Genomic DNA, 24,856 nt, shown 5'->3' with positions numbered 1-24,856 from the left:
CTACTGGGGTCTTTAATTATTTCCTGTTGGAAAGATATGCATATTTATACGGGCTTGTTTAACTAAAACATATTTTCGCTATCACAATCACTCTTTATAAGATTTTATCATTCAGGTTACTTAGTTTAACCCACTCTTATCTTGGTATCGCTAGTATTGTTCATTTTAATAATTAAAAAAACAACAACTAATATTGTGGGGAATTGTTATCTTGAATATGAACGATGAGGAATTCAGCTTCGGAAATAAATCCATATTTTCAGGTTCCGGTTCGGTGTTACTTTGTCAGCCATGTTGGTCTAGGTAACAACGTAGTCACACATCAGAGTAAAAAAAAAACTATTGTCTTTTACCCTAATATCTACACTCTGACGTAACTACAGAACTGTGGCGTGCGCAAACCGTATAACCAATTTTTAGGACTATGATATTATCAATATTATTATTATAATAATTGCATAAACTTATTACGCTGTTAATAAACTATTTTTGTACGTTACTAGAAATATATTAAAACACTATAATATACAATGGTAGTGTTGTCCAGGTACTAAAATATTACCAAAATATTACAGGTTGTTGTGACATTATGTTTTTGTCAATGTACAGAAACACTGTGATAAATCAACAGTAATGTGCTGCCTAATTACAAAATATCACGGTACAAGAAAAACAGTGTTTGTTCGTGTACAGACAAAATGTCATGATATTAAGACAACAGTGTTTGTTCATGTACCGACAAAATATCATGGCATTAAGACAACAGTGTTTGTTCATGTACCGACAAAATATCATGGTATTAGGACAACAGTGTTTGTTCGTATACGGACAAAATATCACGGTACTAGAACAACAGTGTTTGTTCATGTAGCAACAAAATATGACGTTACTACAACAACAGCAGTGTTTTGTTCACGTTCCGACAAAATATCACTGCACTACAACAATTGTTTTTATGTCATATACTGTAAAAAATAAAAAGATATTACATCGACAGTGATTTGTTCATGTATAAAAATCATGGTTCTACACCCATGATTCTGATAAATCACGTAGGATAAAATCGAAAGACAAGAAACCTGATAATCGACAGTTATAGGATTTCTTTTAAGGTTATACAAAAACAGATTGTTATCCTGTACTCAAACATCGTGGTAATAGAACAACAACGGTATATTATTCCAAAACCTCATGTTGGTAAAACAACCAAAAACAGTACGGTAATACAATTATTCGTGATATTCAAAACCACCCATGAGCAACAGAAAACAAGTTAGCACCAGAGGCAAAACCCGATAACTCAAGTGCTTTATAAAATTGGACTTTTCTTCACTAGGAGTAAATAGAACATGGGTTAAGGAAAACCCATTTTACGAAAGCGTTCATGTTTCTGCGTTTCTTTCCACACAATGTTAAAAAATCATAGAGAATTACAAAAAATAAATAAGTCACCAAACAAGAAACCTGTTAACCGAAAGAGTTATCGGATTTCTTGTTCGATAATTCAACAACATTTTGCTCCCTTGTACGAAAACATCACGTGATAACAATAACATGTTTTTCATGTAGTGACGCATCACCGTAATAAAACAATAACATGTTAAAATCTCATGGCTATATAACTACAGTTATGTGTCATAACATCATAGGAGCCCCCCAGTGGCACAGCGGTATGTCTGAGGACCTACAACGCTAGAAACCGGGTTTCGATAAAAGTGGTGGGCAAAGCACAGATAACTCATTGTGTAGCTTTGTGCTTAATTCCAAACAAACAAACAAAACATCATAGGAACACAATCAATGGCATATTAAAGTTAGCTGGCGCCCTAAGCCCACAATTTTAGATGCGCCCCTTCCCTTTCGACTGACTTACTATCGTATTAAGGTTAGCTGGCGCTGTAAGCCCACAATTTTAAATGCGCCCCTTTTCTCTCGACTGACTTATCATCATATTAAGGTTAGCTGGCGCTCCAACCCACAATTTTAAATGCGCCCCTTCCCTCTCGGCCGACTTACCATCGTATTAAGGTTAGCTGGCGCTCTAAGCCCACAATTTTAAATGCGCCCCTTCCCTCTCGACTGACTTACCATCGTATTAAGGTTAGCTGGCGCTCTAAGCCCACAATTTTAAATGCACCCCTTCCCTTTCGACTGACTTACCATCGTATTAAGGTTAGCTGGCGCTGTAAGCCCACAATTTTAAATGCGCCCCTTCCCTCTCGACCGACTTACCACCGTATTAAGGTTAGCTGGCGCTCTAAGTCCACAATTTTAGATGCGCCCTTCCCTCTCGACTGACTTATCACCGTACTAAGGTTAGCTGGCGCTCTAAGCCCACAATTTTAAATGCGCCCCTTCCCTCTCGACTTACTTACCATGAAAATTATCCACCAATATAAAAACACAAATAAATTAAAATGCAAGTAAATGGATGGAAATTTGTTTTTATTAAACTTACTTTGAAATTTTTCCCTAAGAGGCGCCCCTCAAATTGTTGCACTCTAGGCCAAGGCTTTGAAAGCCTATTAGTTAATATGCCCCTGAAGACAACAGTAGTTTGTTGTAGGTCACGGTCAAAGTATTTGTATTTTGTATTTATGGCAAAACTACTAATGGTATCTGTCGGTCCCTAATTTTGAAGTACTAACCGGAGGGAAGACAGCCAGAAAGCAGCACTGTAACACCCACACTTAGGTATTGACTGTCGCTCTTATAATGCACCTACAGCTTAAAGTGCGTGGAATATTTTGTGATATCGCAAGAATTCGAACCCATCTCGCCAGCCTGACAATACAGAGGTCTACCACAGGTCTAATCTGCGCCCAAAAAATCGTCTGAGGGAGAATTTTTAAAAAAAATAAATAAATACATTAAAAAAATTAAAGTAAAAATACAGTTCGTGTGTTGCTTATATTGAGTTGATTTCTTAAGTTTTGTTTGATAATTTTAAACTTTTGCCTAAACAAAATTAGGGTAAAAGGTGGAGCAAAGAATTACTGTATCTGGCTTTTTGTAGTAGTTAGTTAAACTTTGAGAGTTTTTTTTTTAAATCTAAGCCTTTCTCATGGTTCATTAGTGCAACTATAAATGTTTGGGTAATAACAAATAAATTTCACTTAGGTTCAAGGAAATTACTCTGGCATTAGTTTTATGTTCGAATTCAAACTCCAAGATTTTCGTTTGTGGAGGAAGGCATTCAGTCATTATGAATTATATGTGATAGTGAACAATGTGTAATTACAACCAAATTATAGTCAAAAGTGAAGGCAGCTTTAGGAAAATTTATATATACTTGTAGTTATTCTTATTTTAAAGCTACACGATAGGCTATCTTTACTCTGTCCACCAAGGGGAATCGAAACCCGGATTTTAGTATTGTAAGTCCGTAAACTTACTGTTGACCCACTAGGGGACGTTTTTTGAGAAACAGATGTGGTTGCAACAAGTAAATAAAAAGATCATTTCTGAAGGGTTTTTTTTTCACACGCAACTAAATACAATCAAATTTCGTTTTTTTTTCCTTAGATAATACACGGTATTTGAGGTACAACCATTGCAGTGATGTACACTTCCCAAACGACCGACTTCAATCTACGTCTTTTAATAAAGTATTATGACTAAGACGGAAAAGATTCATAGAAATGAAAACCATAGCAGCAATAGAAAATATTAAACAGAATAAAGCTGCAAAATAAAAACTTCTTCTATGTGATTTCGTCGACTTAAAACATTTGTTACGAAAAATCATCACATTACCATAGTCATTTTGATTGTTTGTTTTGAATTTCGCGCAAAGCTACACAAGGGCCATCTGCGCTAGCCGTCCCTAATTTAGCAGTGTAAAACTAGAGGAACGGCAGCTAGTCATCACCACCCACCGCCAACTCTTGGGCTACTCTTTTACCAACGAATAGTGGGATTGACTGTCACATTATGACGCCCTCACGGCTGAAAGGGCAAGCATGTTTGGTTGGATGGGGATTCGAACCTGCGACCTTCAGATTGCGAGTCGAGCGCCCTAACCACCTGGCCATCCCGGGTCACAGTCATTTAGAACTTCACAACGTTGATCAAAGTGTAGATTGAACTAGACCTCTCTTGAACTTAGACTGCAAAATTAAACAATTTTCGGAATACTAAGTTTATTTATTAACTTCTAACATATAGAAAAGTCAGTGCATTTTGGTAATAATGCGTTCCAATGTCATGTTGTTTAGCAACAAAAGTATATAGGTTATACTTTTATGCTAAAATGAGTTCAGAATACACACAATGATATAGACATCTAGAGTGTATCAACCTAATAACCCGAGCGAAGCCGGGTACTTTCGTTAGTATATCTATATATATTAGATGTATAGCACATAATTGATTACGAGGAGTAATTTTGTCATTTCTGAAGCTATTGAACAACCGTAGCCCTGCTAAAAACGTATTTAGTTGTTAGTAAATAGGTTCAGGATGTTATTATCGAACAACTTGGATTTAGCCACTCGAGCTTCATTTTCTTAACGACAAATTCATTAAAGCGAGCAACCTTTACAAAGGGCGAAGAACATATCTATAATAATAAAAGGGCATGTCTGTGTGTGTGTGACCACCATAGCCCCAAGAGGAAAGAATCTCGAAACCTGAAGTTTTGCACCCATACTAAGTGGACCCTGAGGGTGCGCATCTGGGTATTATTACTTATCTTATCCACCCTGTAGTATGCCAGTTAGATTAACAACTTCTAATATGTAGAAAAGCCAGTGCATTTTGGTAACATGCATTCCAACAATGGCTTTTTATGTCATATTGCTTAGCAACAAATGTATAACCTAATATTGTTGTTAGTCTATGTACTGAAAGTATAAATTGAAATTTATAAACAACAAAATTGCAATATTTGTTGATTTCTTAATTTAGTGTCTCCGTTGATTAAAGAAGTTAGTTTTTATTAAAAACGTTGGTGATATAATAGAAAATACCTTAATTACGATTTAAGTTTAAAATTGGATCGATAATTTTACTTTCATGATAAATTTTACGCACTTGCTAAAATATATCAACATAATAATCCGTGCGTATTTTGATAATAAAAAAAAGTTATTTAGTAACTTCAGTATAAAAAAAAACACTTGTGAAGTGAGCTTAAATGGATTCAGATAAATCACATCATAACATTAAGTTGAATTGCCTCAGGACATGGGAAAGTAACCGTTGGATTGGTGGTTAGGTCGCTGGACTTTCAATCTACGAGTCGTGGGATGGGATCTTGTCACCGAACATACTAACCATTTCTATCGTGGGGCATTTTAATGTGCGGTCAATCCTAATATTCGTTGTTAAAGAATAGCCCAAGAGCTGGCAGTGGATGATGTTGACTAGCTGCCTTCACTTTCAAAATTAGGAACGGCTCGCGCAGATAGCCCTCGCGTGGCTTTGCATGAGATTCAACGGAATGAAAGATGTTTCTACAGCAATGTGGATTGCTTCAAATAAAATACGATCATATATTTTAGATAATCAGAATTTAAACATGAGTATTATTTCAAAATAATCAAAATTTCAAACAATATTTTTTATAAATTACTTCAAACAAGAAAAAGAGTTAGCACAATTTCTAAATGCTCAGAACTAAAATATGATGCAGGGCTTCATAAAAAAAGTGCAGAAATTCGGGGTTGAGTGATACCCCTCAAGGACGTTCAGGGACAGGAATGTTGCTTCATCCATAATAAAAATAACCGGAAACTATAGGTAAGGTTTTACAATAGAAAAGCTTGTTTATTATTAAGCACAAAGCTACACAATGGGCTCTTTGTGCTGTGCCAACCACGGGTATCGAAACTCAGTTTTTAGCATTATAAGTCTTCAGACTTACCGCTGAGTCAGCCACTGGAGGGGGGCAAGATGGGAAAGGGAAAGAAAATAAAGAAAAAGAAGGTGAGGAGGAGAATAAGGAGTAGTTACTCTTGGCAGGGGAGGGACCCTTTGTGTAGGAACAATAATTTAAATAACTTAAACTCTAGGTAAGGGAAGTTAGAGAAGGGGCGGACTGTCCTCGAGAATTTTTAAAAAGGTTTTCAAACTAAAATCACGGGGTGGGGAAAATTGGTACTAAAGCGAAGGAACAGATTTATTGTTTTAGAGGATGGGAAGAGAATGGGCGAATAGCACACGTGCAAGCTAATCAAGACGCACTACTAGCGAAAACTTTCACTGATTCTATCAAGCTACTATTTAAACTATAGTTTTTACGCGGTTTTATATAGTTGTATTCACTCCGACAATAACATAAATTAACTATCAGAATAGCTTAATCATAGCAATCAAACGTAAATAATAATGTGCAGTGTCAGATTTTTAGCTCCCTACCTCTTAGATGGATCAGCGGTAAGCTTCAGGGCTTATAACGCGAAAAAATCAGGGTTCGATATCCGGTGGGCACAGTGTCGATAACCTATAGTGTAGCTTTGCCTTTAAAACCCAAACAAAAAAAATCAGATTTTCAAAAGTTGGAACGATTTTTCTGGTTTCTAAAAAAGAGAACTGAATCTACATTCCGGCTGAAGTTAAGTTCTAACCCTAGGTTTTACATTCCCCTAAGTCAAACACAGCCTTGAATCGCCTTTAACTTCAAACGACGATAAACTCTACAATATGCTCAAAATTCAAACATGAGCTTGAATCATCTCGGATAGATGAAGATTATATATTTTTGTAAGCTATTTTTTAAATGTGAACGTGTGTTTAGTATTTTTACCAGAGGGAGTACCATATCATGTGATGGGTAGAATTTAAAAAAATTAGGAAACTATTTGGGCAGTATAAAAATCAAATTAGCCTCGAGTTCATTGATTATTGAGCTAACAAGTTTCTTAGGCAGTTGTTCTGGTACTTCAGGCAATTAGTCAATTAGCTCGGTTTTCACAAAATTAAGTTTGTATTTTGACGAAGTACAAGAGATACAAGAAGTGCCATAGGTACGAGAAAATAAGTGAAATGTTGTGTTAGCGTCTATTCTAAACTTGGGTAATGATCATGAGTAAAGTTCCCTTGTAGAACTTAAAGATCAAGAAATAAAATGCTTTCGTCGATTTTGCGTTCTTATTTTTTTTCTTCCAAATATTCTAAAAGAACCTACCAAATAATATTCTATTTATTCAACAACAATATCCTAATTACTTAGTAACAATATCCTAATTATTCAGTAACAATATTCTAATTATTCAAAACTCCAACAGTATTGTGAACTTACTTCATGATTGTTACACGAGGGATATCTGCGCTAGCCGTCCCTAATTTAGCAGTGTAAGACTAGAGGGAAGGCAGCTAGTCATCACTACCCACCGCCAACTTTTGGGCTACTCTTTTATCAACGAATAGTGGGCTTAACCGTCACGGCTGAAAGAGCGAGCATGTTTGGTGTGACGAGGATTCGAACCCGCGACCCTCAGATTGCGAGTCGAGCGATTTAACCACCTGGCCATGCTTACTTTATGAACTACTGACTAGAGTAACTGACATATATTATACGATGAAGTAAACGACCACAAATTTCGAAAGGAATTTAAAGTTCAAAGTTCAACGCTCGTTACTGTCACTACGAGCCAAACAGTTTAAGTAGAATGTCGCTCCTGAAGAAGTTGTACAAACGAAACGTTTAGCGAAAGAAATAAAAAGTTTTTAATATGCTCAAACCTCAAGCATAAGAAAGTTAGAATTCAAATGGAACATTTTCTTATAGACTCCAGTTTCTGTATTCATATGTAATATGAATGTGATCTGTTTCCAATAATAAACTCATAATTCAAATATGACACTTTCTCCTATACCACAGGTTTTGTAGGTACTCAAAACTTAAAATGAGCTCAAACGGTTTGAAAATAATCCTACTGTAGACTCTTGATAGTTAAAACTTAAATATGGGCTTGGAGTGCCCCGACTGAGAAATTCAGAATTTATACTTGATTCTTTAATGAACTTAAGACTCAAAACATGAGTTTGAACTGCATCGTATAACAGATGATAATAAATTCTAAATATCGAAATCTCAAACATGACTTTGAACTGCTTGAAAAAATAGATAATATTAAATAAGATAGCCATTAATAAAAACGCTTACGTATCAGAACACTTACAAAATACAATAAATACGATAAGCTTTTGTAGAACCGTGCAGACAAGATGTAATGTTAACAACAACATGAACTTATGGTGACAAGATGTAATGTTAACAACAACAAGAACTCATGCTAACAAGATGTTACGTTAACAACAACAAGAACTCATGCTAACAAAATGTAACGTTAACAACAACAAGAACTCGTGCAAACAAGATGTAAAGTTAACAACAACAAGAACCCATGCTAACAAATATAACGTTAACAACAACAAGAACTCATGCTAACAAGATGTAACCTTAACAACAACAAGAACTCATGCTAACAAATGTAACCTTAAGAACAACAAGAACTCATGCTAACAAGATGCAACGTTAACAACAACAAGAACTCATGCTAACAAGATGTAACCTTAACAACAACAACAACAACTCACGCTAACAAGATGTAACCTTAACAACAACAAGAACTCGTGCTAACAAATGTAACCTTAACAACAACAATAACTCATGCTAACAAGATGCAACGTTAACAACAACAAGAACTCATGGTGACAAAATGTGACGTTAACAACAACGATAGTTCATGATGACAAGGTGTAACATTAACAACAACAATGATTCATGGTGACAAGATGTAACGTTAACAAGAACAACTCATGGCATAGTTGTGATTTTAAAAAAATTAGAATCTATATGGTGGTTTTTAACTTTCACCAGAAATACATGCCACGTTGATGAGATAAACCTATGTAAACAGGAACAAGCGTAACGGTCGGCTTATTCCGTGATTACCAAACCTTAAAATATAACAAACAAAGTAGTGATAAAGACATTTTAACTTCCAAAGTACTTCTAAATACGAAAACACAAGACTTTAACCATTTTAACAGAAACAAAACAAGGCCTCGAATTTCGTATTAATCGTGAAACAAAATAATGTTTTAATGCTGCAATTTATCTTCCAAGCAAATGTTTCATGCAAACACTGACAGTAATTACAGCATTCTACACTTTGGAAAAAGGACAAGAAAGTCAATTAAATTGTGTTTTGATGTTGAGTGATAACTTTCACTAACTAAAACATGGAGAGCGTGCAGTTCTGCGAAGCAGTCGTTGTAAATTTACGAGGATTCCATTACTTTAAATTACCTGGAAAGTTTTACCACGAGACACGTAGTTGCGATACATGTTCTGTAACGCCTAATAGTTCTATACTTGACAAGAGACAACTATTCAGTACAACTAGATAACAACGAGGCTTACATTGCTTATCAAATATAATGTTGGTTTTGGAAAATGCACTATAGACTTCAGACAATAGTTCAAGAGAGTCGTGACTCATGTGACATTCTCTTGAAAAACCATAGGTAGTTGTATTCATCCCCCCCCCCCCAAACTCCACATGACACTTTATTTCAAATACAACTGCTGGAAGACGTTTTTGCTGTCCAACAAAATAAACACTTTTAAACAGTACTCATACTAACAAAAAACATAGAAAGAAAATATCTCGGACGAGTCAGCCAACCGACTCAGCTAAACATTTCTATTTTAGTTAAACTTGTCGACAAATTAGGGCACACTAGCTCGTCGAGTTGCTGTTTCAGTTGTAAACATTGTCGGTTTGTGGTAAATGTTTAAAATGTTTACCCAATACTGCGGCTGAAGAACTTGCACAAGTTTTGAAGTAAGTTTAAAACCTTTACTCTATGTTGACTGAGCTCACGCTGGACACCAGATGTCGCGAGTATTGAGTTTTTAGAAACATGGCAATAATAAACAAAACACGTTGATGAGTAAGAAAACAGCCGTATTTAATAGTATATTATGTATATGTTCTAATGATTATTTTGTCAAAAAGAAATTCGTGAGGATTGTGGGAGTCATAAATTATCTTGCGTGCGTTTAACCTTTAATATTTAATACTTCGAATAGAATGCTCTACTGGTCTAAACTACAGTGAAACTAGAAATAAAATACATAAGAACTAGCATTGCAAAAATTCTATTACATGTGTATGTAAGTAGAATGTTCATAAATAAAAGTAAATTTACCTTATTAGAACGTAAGGTAACCTTGCCACCACAACGAGCACAACATCGCACGCTACAGTAATGACACACGTGACCGACACCATCCGCGAACTTGGTCTTGAGACATATCTCGCACGTGGCTTCAAGCGTCAACCCCATCTCCTTCTGTTCCTCTGTACGTTTCCTGATGGTCGACTCGAGCACCTGCACTTCCTCCTGTTTCTTCCTGGAAAATTGAACAAAGAAAATTTATCATTAACCTTGATATTAAACTATGGTAAACACTGTGAAATACAACTTTGTCTTGAGTAACGACCTTTCAGTTAGAAAATTATATAATTTCATGCACCACCTCAGTTATGGGAACGTTCCTCTTAAAGTGAATTCGGGAAGAAAAATATAAAAATAAAACATATTCTGGTTTGTAATGACTTAGATAAGTTAATAAGTATTATAGTTCACCAACTTAACCTAGTTCACACCGAAACGGTTATTGACCAAGCAAATGATGATATAAACGACGTCTCGAACCTCTACGATGTCTGTTGTATCCTAGCCTGGTCGAATGAGCCCTTGTATTGACGAAAGGCCTCGTCGGCACTGGATATAGCAGATGTAGTATAGTTGATAGGTTGATACATTCTTCTTTATTTTAGCTCTTAAGTTCTTATAAACTCATTTACCTCGTGAAGTTCTATTGGTAAACCAACCTGTATTACTAGCAAAGCAGGGGCGTCGCGTATAAAAGGCATTATTCTCACCAACTAAAACTATTATACATTCTACGTAGAAAGAGAGACAGAGAGAGTGAAAGAGGGTCACTGAGGAGAATTTATTTATATAGAAACTCAAAGTGATTCTTCCCAACAGTGCGAACCCAGTCCCACCCTCCCACGCGACAGAATAGCGTACCCAAGCAAGAGACTTACGCATTGCTTCTACTCGAAAGAAAGACAGACAAACAGATTTGATAGACGGCTACCAACCACTAATAAAGATATCCGCAAAGAGATTGATATTAGAATATACAGAAAGACAAATAAACAGAAATGTGCCTAAGAAATAATGCATAAACAAACAGACAAGCAGACAACAGATGGATAGATTGATAGACAGATTTTATTCTACTATCGATCTTTTAAAGCAAAAACACACTACAGCTGAATGTGATCCAAATGATTGCTCTGTAAGAATTTCCCAGTTATTCTCTCGTTTTACCTTCCAGATTGTGAACAGAATGAGGCCGTCGCTGTTGCCATGGCAACAGAAAGACGTTAAAAACAAAACAAATAAATAAAAAAAAACACGGTAGCAAGTGTTTCGTGCCGAAAACAGCACGTTTTCAACTTGCTTCTGATGTTATTGTCATAATACATTATGACAATTATAATCTATAAACATTTACAGAAAATGTAGAAATTCTATGATAAATTAATTAGTTTTCTGAAAACACACAAACCTTTCCTTTAAGTTAAATATTAAAAACAGAGAAATAAAATAGTGGATAGAGCACTTAACACATTAAATATGGAGATGGATATGAGAAAGTTAAAGATGTATTCACAAATATACCGAATCAAATTGATTTTCGTGTTCTGCTCGTGACTTGTACTTAAGGTCTCTTATTGAATAGTTTCAAAAATTTAATAATATTGAAACTTACAAATATATCCCCTAGTGCTTGCCAAAGTGCGCCTATATATCTGTAAACTGTAAGACAAACAGCAGTGTTTCGAAAAACGATTTTCAAACTTATAGTTTAAAAGCAAATAAATTTACAAACTTTTGTTCTGTATAAAGATTTAATCGCTTTTAATTCTTCATGAAAACGGAAGTAATTTTAGATTTATTTTTACTGCAGTGTGCGTGTACGGTGTGGCGTTACTCTTGTTCGATTTCAAAACATTGGGATAAATACTAGTGAAAATATGTTGTGACGCAAATACATATTCTGGAGGATTGATACAATAGGTTTTTCGACTATTTATCAGACCTACTGTATGTTTGATACTTTTCATTATGATATAGGTCCAACTTATCTCTCTGTGGTTAACTTGTGTTCAAGGTTACTGATGAGAAGTGGAATTCTCCGGAACTAATATAACCCAATAGCACACGTTGATCAAAGTGTAGATTCAACCGGACCTCCATTGAACTTAGATTTCGAGATTAAACAATTTTCGGAATACGAAGCTTATTAATTATTTATTAACTACTTATCAATTAGAAATAAATCTCTATAGTTTAAATAATAATAGTATACCGTCTTGGGTGAATGCACATAAGGTAAATCCAACCTAGTAGCTAGTTCTCCCGAATGGGGGCCGAAGTCCGCTTGGAGGTTTGTTTGTTTTAAACTTAAGCACAAACCTACACAATGGACTATCTGTGCTTTGCCTACCACGAGTATCGAAACACTATTTCTAGCGTTGTAAGTCCGCAGATATACCGCCCCCCTACCTGGAGGCGTCAACAGTTTTAACCACTCGCACCACTATACAGTAGTGTATTATCTGTCAGTCAGTCAGTAGACACTAATATGACGTCACATAAGGGATGCTTAACGTTGTAATTTATATACTGTCGTGACGTCAGTAAAACGTGCACATGCCATGAATCACGAGAACAATTATGCACTCTGTAGGACACAACACAGCATGACGAGTGAGCTTCAAAAGCAAGAATTAAAATGTGTATTACTCTTAATTTCGGTTTTATTTACTTTTGAAAGAGAACATTTTCGGATACCCTGCAGAAGTACACATAGTTTTAGAACTACTTTATAAGGTTGTACAGTGAAATCTAATTTACAGCAGCAGTAAATGTGCATCATTACATTAGTAAGTAAAAGAAGTAAATACAACGGTTTACAGTTGTGAAATATTACAATCTTTTACTTACTAGATAAGGTGCATTCAGGGATCTGCGTCATTTTGTATATTCATACCACTGCTGGATTAGGTATGGCAATCTCAGATATCGTGTTTAAAAAGTTCCAGTTTGTCTGACATGCTTACCTTTATTTTTATCTAAAAGGAAATTTAATGCTGATAAACATCACACTATCTAACCTGTGAAAAAGTTTATAATAGTATATTTCAATATTACTTTAGGATATTAAACACATTTATAAAGTTATGTTTAGAGATAAGAAAATAATTCAATATTTCAATTTTTCGTAAAAAAGAAGAAAAATTTAAGCCAGTATTTAATGGGAAAACGACTTCACATTATAGAACAGGATCATATGAGCACGGATATAATATTTTTTAATGAAATTTACCTTATTTATAGCATACATTACACTAAAACAAAAAAGTCAATTAAGCTATGTTTTAATGTTGAATTTGATTACAAAATTCAACTATGAAAAACTTGAAACACTACGAATGTAAAAGAACTGAATTTGTTGGACATGAACAGAAAAATTTCTACTGCACTTTTGTTGAACACGAGCCTCATAACCTGTGACGTCAACTGCTTCAATCAATACAAAAGGACTTCTGGTTATCAAGATATGTTCACTGACAACGCTATTTTAAAATAAAAATTAATGGACTAAATTAAAAGGGCGGTATGTTTATATAAAGGCTTAAACTGCTGGAAAAGTAAAGAAATTACGGCAATTAAAATCAAGATGTATGTTATCTGCCATTTTCAAAAACCTGTCTAATTGATATAATGTCAATGATTATATAGCACAGAAGCGCCACCCACGTACATTTCTAGCTTGGTGTTAAAGTAAAAAGTAAATATGCTTGTGAGAGCAGTTATCGCCCTGTGTCACAATTATATAATAACAGTTAGAGCAATTATTAAAAAAAAAGTCTTAACAGCCAAACATCCTCAGCCATTAGATCCTAGGTACTAGTCAGAAAACAACAAAAAAATATTTAGTTCTGTGGCATTAGAATATCATTTAGGCCATGTAGGTCATTTCGAAACATTGGGTAGGATGTTATCAACCTTGCAAGAATGTGTTATACCGATTCTGTCGTGACATTCTTGGTCATTTTGAACAGCTGTAAAGGAGGGAGTTAAAACATCAGTGTGGAACATGAGTTTTGATTTTGGAGCCTCGCCACGTCATTACAATCCACGTGTTCAGCAATTTTGACTAAAGACTCGTTCTTTTTCTTTATTGTACTTTAGAAACATGATTCTGATATGGCTCTATTAACTTGTTTGATAAGGAAGCCACTAATTCCGGGTATTTGTAACGGCTCTCAACTGGTAGGTTATTTAATGTTATTAAAGCACCTCTTTTACATGTACAGTAAAACTAATAGATTGTTATTCGTAACTCTATCAACTCGTCTTAGAAATTATTTCAAGCTGAGCCTGATATGCTCCACGTGGTACCTTTCCATCATAATCTGTTGGTTTCTCGGCTGGATGATGTTGTTGAAGTGGTCTATTATACTCCGTAACTTAATGAAGTTATGATATAGTTGGAACTGTCGAGGAAAGTCTTATAGTCACAGGTGGTAAAATGAGTAATAACAGGTGTTGACCAATGGGTTCTTTATTTTTTATGGCAGACTTAATTACATTTCAGGTTAAAATTCTTGATTGGATCAGAGGGGTGTGGCTGACTTGATCCTTGCATTTTCTAGTTCAACTTCCAGATATTATTTCCTGACATTAACGTTCTTTTGTACGTCGTTGTTATAATCCTTATCTAATTCATTGATATCCTTTTTACTTCGTCTTGTCATTTGTACTTCCTTTCTTTTACTTCGTCGATATAATGTTGTACTTCGTTTCTTTATCTTGGTTGATCTTATTTTATACTTTCTTTTTTGGTTGTTCGATGCCCTTTTGTACTTCGTCATTTTTTCTTTAATCCATCTGTAGATTTGCTGTGGCTTGGTTTGCTTTCATTTGAATTTCGCACAAAGCTATAAGAGAGTTACCTAATCTAGCAGTTATAGGCTAGTGAGAAGGCAGCTAGTTAACACCAACTACCGCCAACTCTTGGGCTAATTTTTTACCAACGAATAGTGGAATTGACCGTCACATTATAACGCCCTCACGGTTGAAAGAGCGAGCATGTTTAACGACGAAGGTTCGAACCCGCGACCCTCAAATTGCGAGTCGAGAGCCCTATCCACCAGGCCATGCCGGGCCTTTTCTATGGCTTCCTCAATCAGGTTTTCGATCAAATTGATTTTTGTTTATAAATTCTTTTATAAATCTTGTGTCTCGTTCTTGTAATTCTTCTGTCAAGTTTAGCCCCCTGGCGTTACGTCTGCGGACTTACAATGCTAGAAACCGTGTTTCGATACTCATGGTGGGCAGAGCACAGATAGCCCATTGTGTAGCTTTGTGCTTAACTTTAAACATGTCATGTCTCTCAAGTTTCTCTTTCTCCCTGATCATTTAAAAAATATTCTGTCTCTTTCTTCTTTTATTTTTTATTGTTTGTTTCTTCTTGGTCTTCTTTTAATTTTTTGTATCTTTTTTTATTATTTTCTTTCTACTATTTCGTAATTTATAGCACATTTTAAATTTTGCTTCGACCACATGTCATCATGTTGAAACTGAGTCTGTATTTTCATTTAATTTTATCAAAATAATTCCACTTCTGGATCCAGTGTTGTAACAGTTTCTTTGATGGGCAGGTTCTTTTGGATTTTTAAGTAACAAAACTTAGTATTTGAAGACCCGAAACGAGTGGATAACACCATAAGATTTTCTATCAAAAAGACTTATCTGGGATCTAACTTACTAGAACTTGATTTGAATAACATATTTAAATGTTTTCAAGAGGATATTCAGTTTTTTCTGGCTTCTGTGCTAAATTCTGTTGATATTTTTTGTTTTCTCCAATATGTTGGAGTTCACATTTCTAATGGGTGTTGTAAGTACTAGTACTACCCTCTATTGGGTCTTTAGGTGTTTATTGCGTACTAACTACGATTGTATTATGCTGTGGCTTCTGAATACTGTCCTGATTTTATTTTGTTTACATATCCTTTGTACGTTTTCAGAGAGGTTTTTGACATTTGTGAATATGATTGTGTCTAAAACTTCTTCTTGCGTATCCTTGACATGTGTTTTTCCTCCTTTATCAAATGTTCCAGGTGTTAAGAAAGGTTGTAGTGATGTAGTTTTGTCTTTTTTCTTATCATTTTCGGTATTACAAATCTTGTTCATTTAGGACTCTACACAGTCTATGACATCATTCTTCATGCTGTTAGAGTGGTAATATTTATAGTTGGGGTATTTATCAGTACCTGTGGGTTTCTTGTAAACTCCTGTGGTATATGATATGCATGTCTTGATACACATCACGTCTATAAATGGGAGTTTGTTATCTTCTAACTACACAAGTACATCATCAAAATATATGAACCAAATCCCGTCACCTAGTAGTAGTTATTTTCTGAATGTTCAGTGTAAAGGTTATTGATTATTAGTGATGGGGAACGAACCCCCAGCTAGGCCTTCTTGTTATTGGTACTATTTATCTGGGGAGGGGGTATTTGTAATACTTGAAAGGCTGATATGCTAGTGAATAGTTTGGATGTATCTAATAAATAAAAAATAATAACTAATTAATATTTAGACTGAAGTTATCGTATGTGTTACTGACCACGACAACGAATGCTGTTTGTATTATACTCTATGAGAATATATTTAAGTGGCGCTAGTGACTACGTCCTTACGCCGTATATCGAACATGCCGCTCTACGACAGATTCCTTTACAGCAAACAGCGCGGAGTGTAGCGCGTAAATAATAGAAGTGAAAATGCTTTACTAACATTATTACGGATTTACCGAAGAAGAGAAAAATACGAATTTAAGGAATGTTTTTTGCGGATAACATCTGTGCGATTTTATTTTATTTTTGTAATTTCAACTTTATACTAGTATCAAAAATGAGTAAATAATTGTATAACTTCAAATAATCTGTTGGAAAAATGCATTAAATGTTTTTCAACATAAAAGTAACGCTTTTCTAATGAAACGACAGTTCCCTAATAAACACAGTCCCTGACGTGGCAGCTAGAAGAGGTTGCAAATATATTTTGCAAACTTGGGTTCCATAGTATTTTCACAAATATACGACTACAAGTACAAAAATGAAACAAAATCGTACTATAATTTGAACAGCTCTAACTGGGCTATAGATATGTTATTTTTGAATAATTTAACCAATATAAATATATGTATTTATTCACAAATAGCAATAAACTGACAGCTTCCTCAGAATAAAAGAAAGGCAGTAAACGTTCCGACAAATATAAGAAAAATTTCCCCAGGTTTCTACAATGCTATAACAAACAATACACACATTCACAGTGAATGCAAAACTTCAGTTGTTCCTTTAAAACATACAAAAACCCAGCAATTCAGCGATATGTCTGAAGACTCATAACGCTAAAAACTGGGTTTCAACACCTGTAGTGAGCGCAGCACAGACAGCCCATTGTGTAGCTTTGCGCTTGGCAACAACCAAACCAAACATGTAAATTTAAAGAAATTACAATAATAATTAACAAGGAATAAACATTATCGTAAATTTAGAAAAGTTATCCAAAATAAATTTACAACAGATTTAAAGTAGACATTGAAATTTCGTTTTTGTATTACGTAACAATAAAAGTTTTTTTGTTGCTCTATCTGTTCACCTGAATCTCAGTTGTTTCTATGTTCAAACCTTTTATTTATAAATTTGAAGCTTGTAGTTAATAATAGCCGCATTATGAAATATTATTATACACCAATTAAGTTTAAATTTAAATAAATTTTCATAGCCCATTTACTGATGCAACAACTCATTATTTGATTTAAACGAAGACCTCGTTCGCCTACTGCCTCTCGTTCCTCATAACAAAAGTGCGTGACTTACCATATGTCTTTATTCTAACTGTGAAATAATTCTTGATTAATTGTGTATCCTTTAGGTATTTTGATCTCAGGTCAGATTCACAAACACGTATGGTTTCGAACAGCTTTTCTGCTTCATAGTTAGCTATTACAATCTCCACTTTGAGGTGGCTATAGAGTTACTCAACATTAGAAGTCTAGTTGCTTTTTCACTGAAACAGAGACGTAGTCAAGAGGACTCGGCCCCCGAAAAATCTAGACATATTGATCACATATTATTTTTCAACTTTTATATATAATAAACTCGTTTTGTATCATTTAATAAAAAATAAATAAAACATCCATAAACACTATTAGATTAGATTTGTTTTGTTTTAATGACCATTTTATTAAAAATTTAGATCAGTTTTAGCTTTTTAACTTATTTGCCCCTTAAAATTTTCTGCCCCCCCGGATGGAAAGCCTGGCTACGCCACTGCACCGAAACCCACAATTCTGTATATAACAATGGAAAAGAATAATAGCCTAACACTCTTTCAAATATGAATATCATACTTACTTTCAAAGCAAACTATATGAATTATCAGACAATACTGGTGACTTTTATTCTTTATCTTATTTGTGCATGTCAAGATCTTTGACAACTTTCTCAGGAATGTAGCCAAGGGGGGTATTGGAGAGATCGAACTTTATTATTCTAAAAAGTCTAAAAGGTTCAGTATTTTCTGTTTTTCTTTTATAAACATTCACCTTTCATGTAAGAAACAGAAATTCTTTATGTAAGAGAAAAGCTCCACACTTTTTGGTGCTGGCTACGCTCCTGTTCCTCGTAAGTAACCCAGAAATATAAAAGAGAATGTTTTCCTGAAACTCGGTTAATGTTTTGCGTTGCCAATGCTAAAAAAAGGTTTAATATTTTTTGAAATAGGTTATTGCAAGGGGATTCTATTAATTTCCCCTCTGTACTGCACGTGCAGTTTCTACATGTAGACAATTAGCGTCAGATGAAGCTGAAATACATTTCTTTAGCAATTTCCTCGTAATATGTACGAACTATAATGTGTTTCGATTGTTGTTGTTGTTAAATCCACCAGCTCCACTTATTTCAAAAATAAAAAATCCAAATAGCTCTGTGAAAATGTGTACACTGTTAGTAATTTGGGTGACATGTTTGTTCGTTTTAATAACACTCGACGTGACATTAAATAAGTATCATCACCTCGTTGATTCTGTCAACTTGCTGAATACTAAAGGTGTGGCGATACAGAGATACGATACGAGTATCGTATCGTCAAGCCGTAATACGATTGTATCGATACATCGTCCGATACGATTTATGTATGTTCACAAAATTTGACAGCTTTCAGTAAACGTTGTAAGTTTTTTATTCAGAAAAAATCAGAATCTTTAACAAAGTATTTTTTGTTAAAATTAATGATTCAGTAAAGGAAGATGAGTATTGAGTACTACATGTTGTCTTCATTTCTTTTGTCAAAAACATTACATGAAAAATAACGTAACAAATTAACAATAACAAAATAGATAAACAGATATTAACTTATTTTATTTTACTTCTCTTGCCAGCTGCCATTTAATTGATCAAACTTGAGAATTTGAAAAACGCATTGTAAAGTATGAAGTATTTAAATAAAACAATGTTAAAAATATAGATAATAACGATACAGTCAAGAATGTCAAGCTTTGTAACAAACCGTTGGTAAAACTTCTGTATCTACATGCGTATTTTATCGACTACTATGATGAGATACGCACCCCTACTGATACGCTAAATGAGCATGGACCACACGCGAAATTAGCACTACTTATCTATCTAGAAGTGGAGAAATTAAATCTCTGGTTTAAAGATATCGTAAACATTAGGAGAATCTTTTTAAAGAGTGATAGATTAGACGTATAATTCAGTTTTTGAACATCAAGTCACGAGTAATACACAAAAATAATCTGTAAATCTGGTGAGTAATGCTATGTTTAGTGAGAAAAACGTTTTCTCCAGTACAGAGTATAGTGTAGTACATTAGAGAGTATCGTAATGTAATATGGTAAATTATAGTGCACTGTGATATGATATATTCAGTGTAGTGTGATAAAGTGTATAGTGTGATGTGGTGCAGTAGAGTGTATTGAAGTATACTAAAATATAGTGCACTGTGGTATAATATATTCAGTGTAATGTGATAAATTATATTGTATAGTATAATAAAATGTTTTGTAGTGTAATGATGTATATTAAAGTATAGAGTAGTGTGTGATGAATTGTAGTTTGGTGGTTTATTACACTACAGTCTAATGAGTATAACGCAGTACGGAGTACTGTGGTGTAATGTATTCATTGCAGTATGATCAAGTATATAATGTAGTGTACTGTACTGTAGTGTATATATATATGGTGTGATGTGGTGTTGTGTAGCATATTGTAGGGTGGTATGATGTATTGCAGCGAGTTGTAGAGTGGCACTATATGGCGTAACTTGGTGTAGCGTAATGTGACATGGTGTAGTGTTTGATGGTTTAGCGTAGCATGGTAGAACGTAGTGTCGCGTAGCGTAGTACAGTGTAGTTTAGGAGTAGGTTTATAGTACCTGCATAAGAATAGGTAATTAAAGATAGAAACTCTAGTTGTAAGCAAGATAAGACAACACTCATTAATAGGATCTATAAATATAAACACATGAATAAAAGTAAACATGGCTGACAAACGAGTAGACAGTAAGACAGAGCAAGATTAGAAGGTACTCATGTTTCTATATTAATACCTTTAAACTACTCGCACAAACAAATGTCCATTTATATTTATAGCATACAAGTTTTTAAGTTCTCATTGTTAATGTGTCTCAATTCCCATCGTGCATGCAAAGCAAGCAGTAAATCCTCTAAAAGACCTTTAAAAGCTTCTCTTCATTGATTTTCTATTTAAGGCCGTAGCCAGCAAACATAATACAGGCAGGTCTACATGTCACAAGCGCCAAGTACAGTGCATTTTAAGTCAATGACGTCATTATACCGACCCTTTTTTTTAGTTCTCTTTTTCTCTCGACTGGTGTCTATCCATTAGCAAGAGAAGATAGTGGCGACAATTCGAACACACGCACTCTTGTGATAGACGTTTGAAACAGCTTTTGATTGTTACAACTAACAGATTAGTTTCACTTTCGTCAGAGATCTTTTCAATCACTACGTTCTGGTATGATTTTATTATTTAGTATACGATGGAACTATTGTGGTCTACAATGTTGTTGATTAAGTATCTATACATAAATTTGTGAACATTATATTCTAAAACACATATTGAAATTTTTTCTCTAAAAATTAAATAGAATATTAGTACAGAAACAAGGTGTTAAATTTCGATAATCAAAGAAGGACAGTTGAAGTTCTGTTAAAACAAGAAAGTATAGCATACATAAATATGAAACTATTACCATATGTCACTTGATAACAAAATATTTTATTAGTTTTTATTTTATCTGCGCTTAATATTATTCAATTAACAAAGTATTCCAAGACAGAAAAATCGTTAATATTTCAGCTTTACTATCGCTGTGGTTCCATACGTGTTTTTGTTGCTGAAATAAGTATTACTGTCTTGGCCAAAATGTTTGCATATTTTGTAACAAATAATATCATTATTATTAAGATGGAATAAAGATACACTTAGTGTTGTCAAACTAAGTAATGCATGTTATAGTAAACATATACAAATGTAATTTGTATAAAGGGACATGTTCTATGGACATCATGAACGATTTATTAGAATAGTAAACAATTTTTTCAGACACCTGTAGAAAGACGTGTAATTCAGCATTTTACCTATCACAACAAAACCTTACCAAAATATATATATTGACAGAATATAACATAAAGGTATTATGAATAGCGTCTGTAACCTTATATCAGTTCATATTAAACATTAAATACTTGGTTGGTCCTCTTTGTCCTCTAACAACCTCTGCAAGGCGACGTGACATGCTATCGATGAGGTTATTGATGTAAACTACCGTGATTCCATCTCAACTTTTCAATAGAAGGCGCTGTAACTCAGCTACAGTAGCTAGCTTAGGGCCGTGGTTAGCAATTTTCTAGTTCAGTTCTACCCAATAATTCTCAATTGGATTAAAATCTGGTGATTCTGTTGGCCATGGCAATCTCGTAACGTCCTCCAGGTCGAGATAATCCTGTACAATACGCGCACTGTGGGCAGCGGTATTATCATCGTGGAATACAATGTTATTTCCAAACCTTGCCGTAGCATATGGCAGAAATATCATCTCTATATGATGCCCATAAGAAGCGTCATTGACGTTTCCCTGGAGGATAATAAGAGTAGTTTTTCCACCAAACATGTACTGTACTACCTCCTGTATGTTCCCTGTGGGAAAGACGGTCTTCTCTCATCGGTTCTCCAGATAAACGACGAACACGTGTCCTACCATCAGCTTTAACAAGACGAAAACAGGACTCATCTGAAAATATGACATGTCAACAGTGTCCTAACTGTCAGTTGGCATGTTGTCTTGCCCAAATATCACGGTGACTGCAGTGAATTCTGGTTAATATCGGTTTTCAGATAGCCCTTCTTGAAAAATAACTTGTTTGGTCAGTCTCCTCTTCACGGTTCTTCTGGATACCCTGAAATGAAAGTATTCATGCCATTCCTGTTGTAAGGTGTTGCAAGACTTCTTTTGACCTTGACGTGTTAACCTGATCAAAACATGGTTATCTCGAGCAGTTAACAAATCACATCTATATACGATGTTCTGTAGTCCGATGACATTTCAGGATTCTTGATGCAGTACACTACTGTTCTGACAATGTCCGTTTACTTCACAACATTTCTATACAGTCGAACAATTTGACTCCCAAAACAGGTGTATGTGTGTATTTAGACGAACAAATGCTCAAAACAACTTACACAGACCGGAATAACAGCTCGTACATGTTTGTCCGATCATACGCTCGCTACCTTCTCTGTTACTACTCGGGCATTTACTCAATAACTACTCCATGCATGTAGACGATAACACCAATATAGAACAGTATGCAAACATTTGGGCCAAGACTGTATAACATGATTATGACAATAGACACATCGTTAATATTTCAGCTTTACTACTGTTGTGGTTCTTCATGTGTTTGTGATGCTGAAATAATTATTAAAAACACGCTTAGGGCAATACATGCTTGTTAATATTTTGGCTTTACGATTATTTTGGTACCGTATGTGTTGCTGAAATAAGTATTGTAAACATGACTTTGTTCTTATCTGTATTTTTAACGTAAAATGGTCAGCTTCTTCATTATGATATTACAATAAGATGAATAAGAACTAATATTGGGAGTGATATTTTCCATAGTTCGTTACTACTGGCCTAAGTAAGGACTGATTTCAGGAGTTTATTTCTAGCCGTACCATTAGAATTGCTAATGATAAAATATAAAAAATGGGGTAAATAAAATACCGTTTTGTACAACTGTACTTTCATAAGTACTTGTGTACTTTTGATTTATAACATCACCCGGTGGATTAGTGCTAAGTTTATGGACTTAAAACGCTGATATTCGGAGTTCAAACGAAGAAAACATTAATTATAAATGCGAAACTTGAATCGAAAAACCGGTTATAGAGAAAGTTTGAACACAATATTAAGGAATTAACAATTATATAACTTCTACTAATTTATTGTGAAGTAAAGTGCAATATTTGTATGCGTTAAAAATTCCAAAAGTACGTTTTTCACAGAATTTGATTAAAATAAGACATCGATATAGTTGACACGAGATTTATTAACCGTCGTGTAGTCTCCTCGTCGAAGTTAAGATATAGAGGGTGTCCCGAACTCATGTCAACAAACGTGTTTAATTCTTTTCTACAGTTTATTGACAGAGTTTCCGGATACACTCTATAAGCTTGAGTGTGTCTTTTGCTAACTATCTTAGTATATTATGGACAAGAAACATTAAAAATATACACACTAAGCAACTCTTAATTTTTTCCTAATATGAGAAAAGGTACCTTGTAATACTGGCTATATAAAATATGTTTAGTAGACTGATGCACGAGGAGAAACAACTTGAAATAATGAAGGTAGTTCTTGTTGTAATAAGCCACTGAGGCAAGCAGCAAATGATATGCCTAATTTAAAACAGCTAAGACAGTTCACATTATTTCATATATTTTAAAACAAGTATCACAAATTAAGCGTGACAAACTAAGACAATAGAGTTCGCTGTCTAAAAACAAGTATCACAAATTAAGCGTGACAAACTAAGCCCCCCTCCCCCCCCCAGTGGTACAGCGGTATGTCTGCGGACTTACAACGCTAGAAACCGGGTTTCGATGTTCGTGGTGGGCAGAGCAGAGATAGCCCTTTGTGTAGCTTTGTGCTTAATAATAAACATCAGACAAACTAAGCCTATAGAGTTGGCTACCTTAAAACGAGTATCACAAATTGAGCGTGACAAACTAAGACAATAGTGTTGGCATACTAAAATTATTAATGATATATATATATATATATAATTCTTATCTCACTCTATACTTCTGTTTGTTAAAGTTTTTCAGTCTTGATAACATGTGTTGTTTCTCATCAAACGCAAATGTAGTTTTATCTCCCAGTTGAATTAAAACATTCTATTTTTCACACTCCATCGTCGGCGGGGTTGCGGTTTTGTAGAGCTAGTGACGCTTACAAATCATCCAATACATCCGCATGTGGTCCAGATACGCTAGGATGCTGCGGAGGAGCGATGTTGTCTCCAATGGCAGCGACAACATCGCTAACAGCTACGCGATGAATATCAACTCATTCTCTTTACATTTTCTGAAAGGAATTGCGTCAAACATATCTCGTAAATGTT

The 24,856-nt window shown here is 34.6% G+C and overlaps 1 protein-coding gene across 1 annotated transcript in view; it reads right to left on the bottom strand.

The window, feature by feature from the left end:
* Nucleotides 1-10,369, bottom strand: part of LOC106457463 (regulating synaptic membrane exocytosis protein 2-like) — a gene marked incomplete at its 5' end in the record, with an annotated part of 64,042 nt that extends 53,673 nt beyond the window's left edge. Inside the window, one exon of the mRNA XM_022383417.1 lies at nt 10,165-10,369. Within this exon, the coding sequence (XP_022239125.1) occupies nt 10,165-10,369 (205 nt within the window). The remainder of the gene's footprint in view (nt 1-10,164) is intronic.
* Nucleotides 10,370-24,856: the final 14,487 nt, after the last annotated feature.

This window comes from Limulus polyphemus, unplaced genomic scaffold (assembly GCF_000517525.1).
Source record: "Limulus polyphemus unplaced genomic scaffold, Limulus_polyphemus-2.1.2 Scaffold335, whole genome shotgun sequence".
Classification (NCBI taxonomy): Eukaryota; Metazoa; Arthropoda; class Merostomata; order Xiphosura; family Limulidae; genus Limulus; species Limulus polyphemus.
This window is presented reverse-complemented; position numbering and strand designations above follow the sequence as displayed.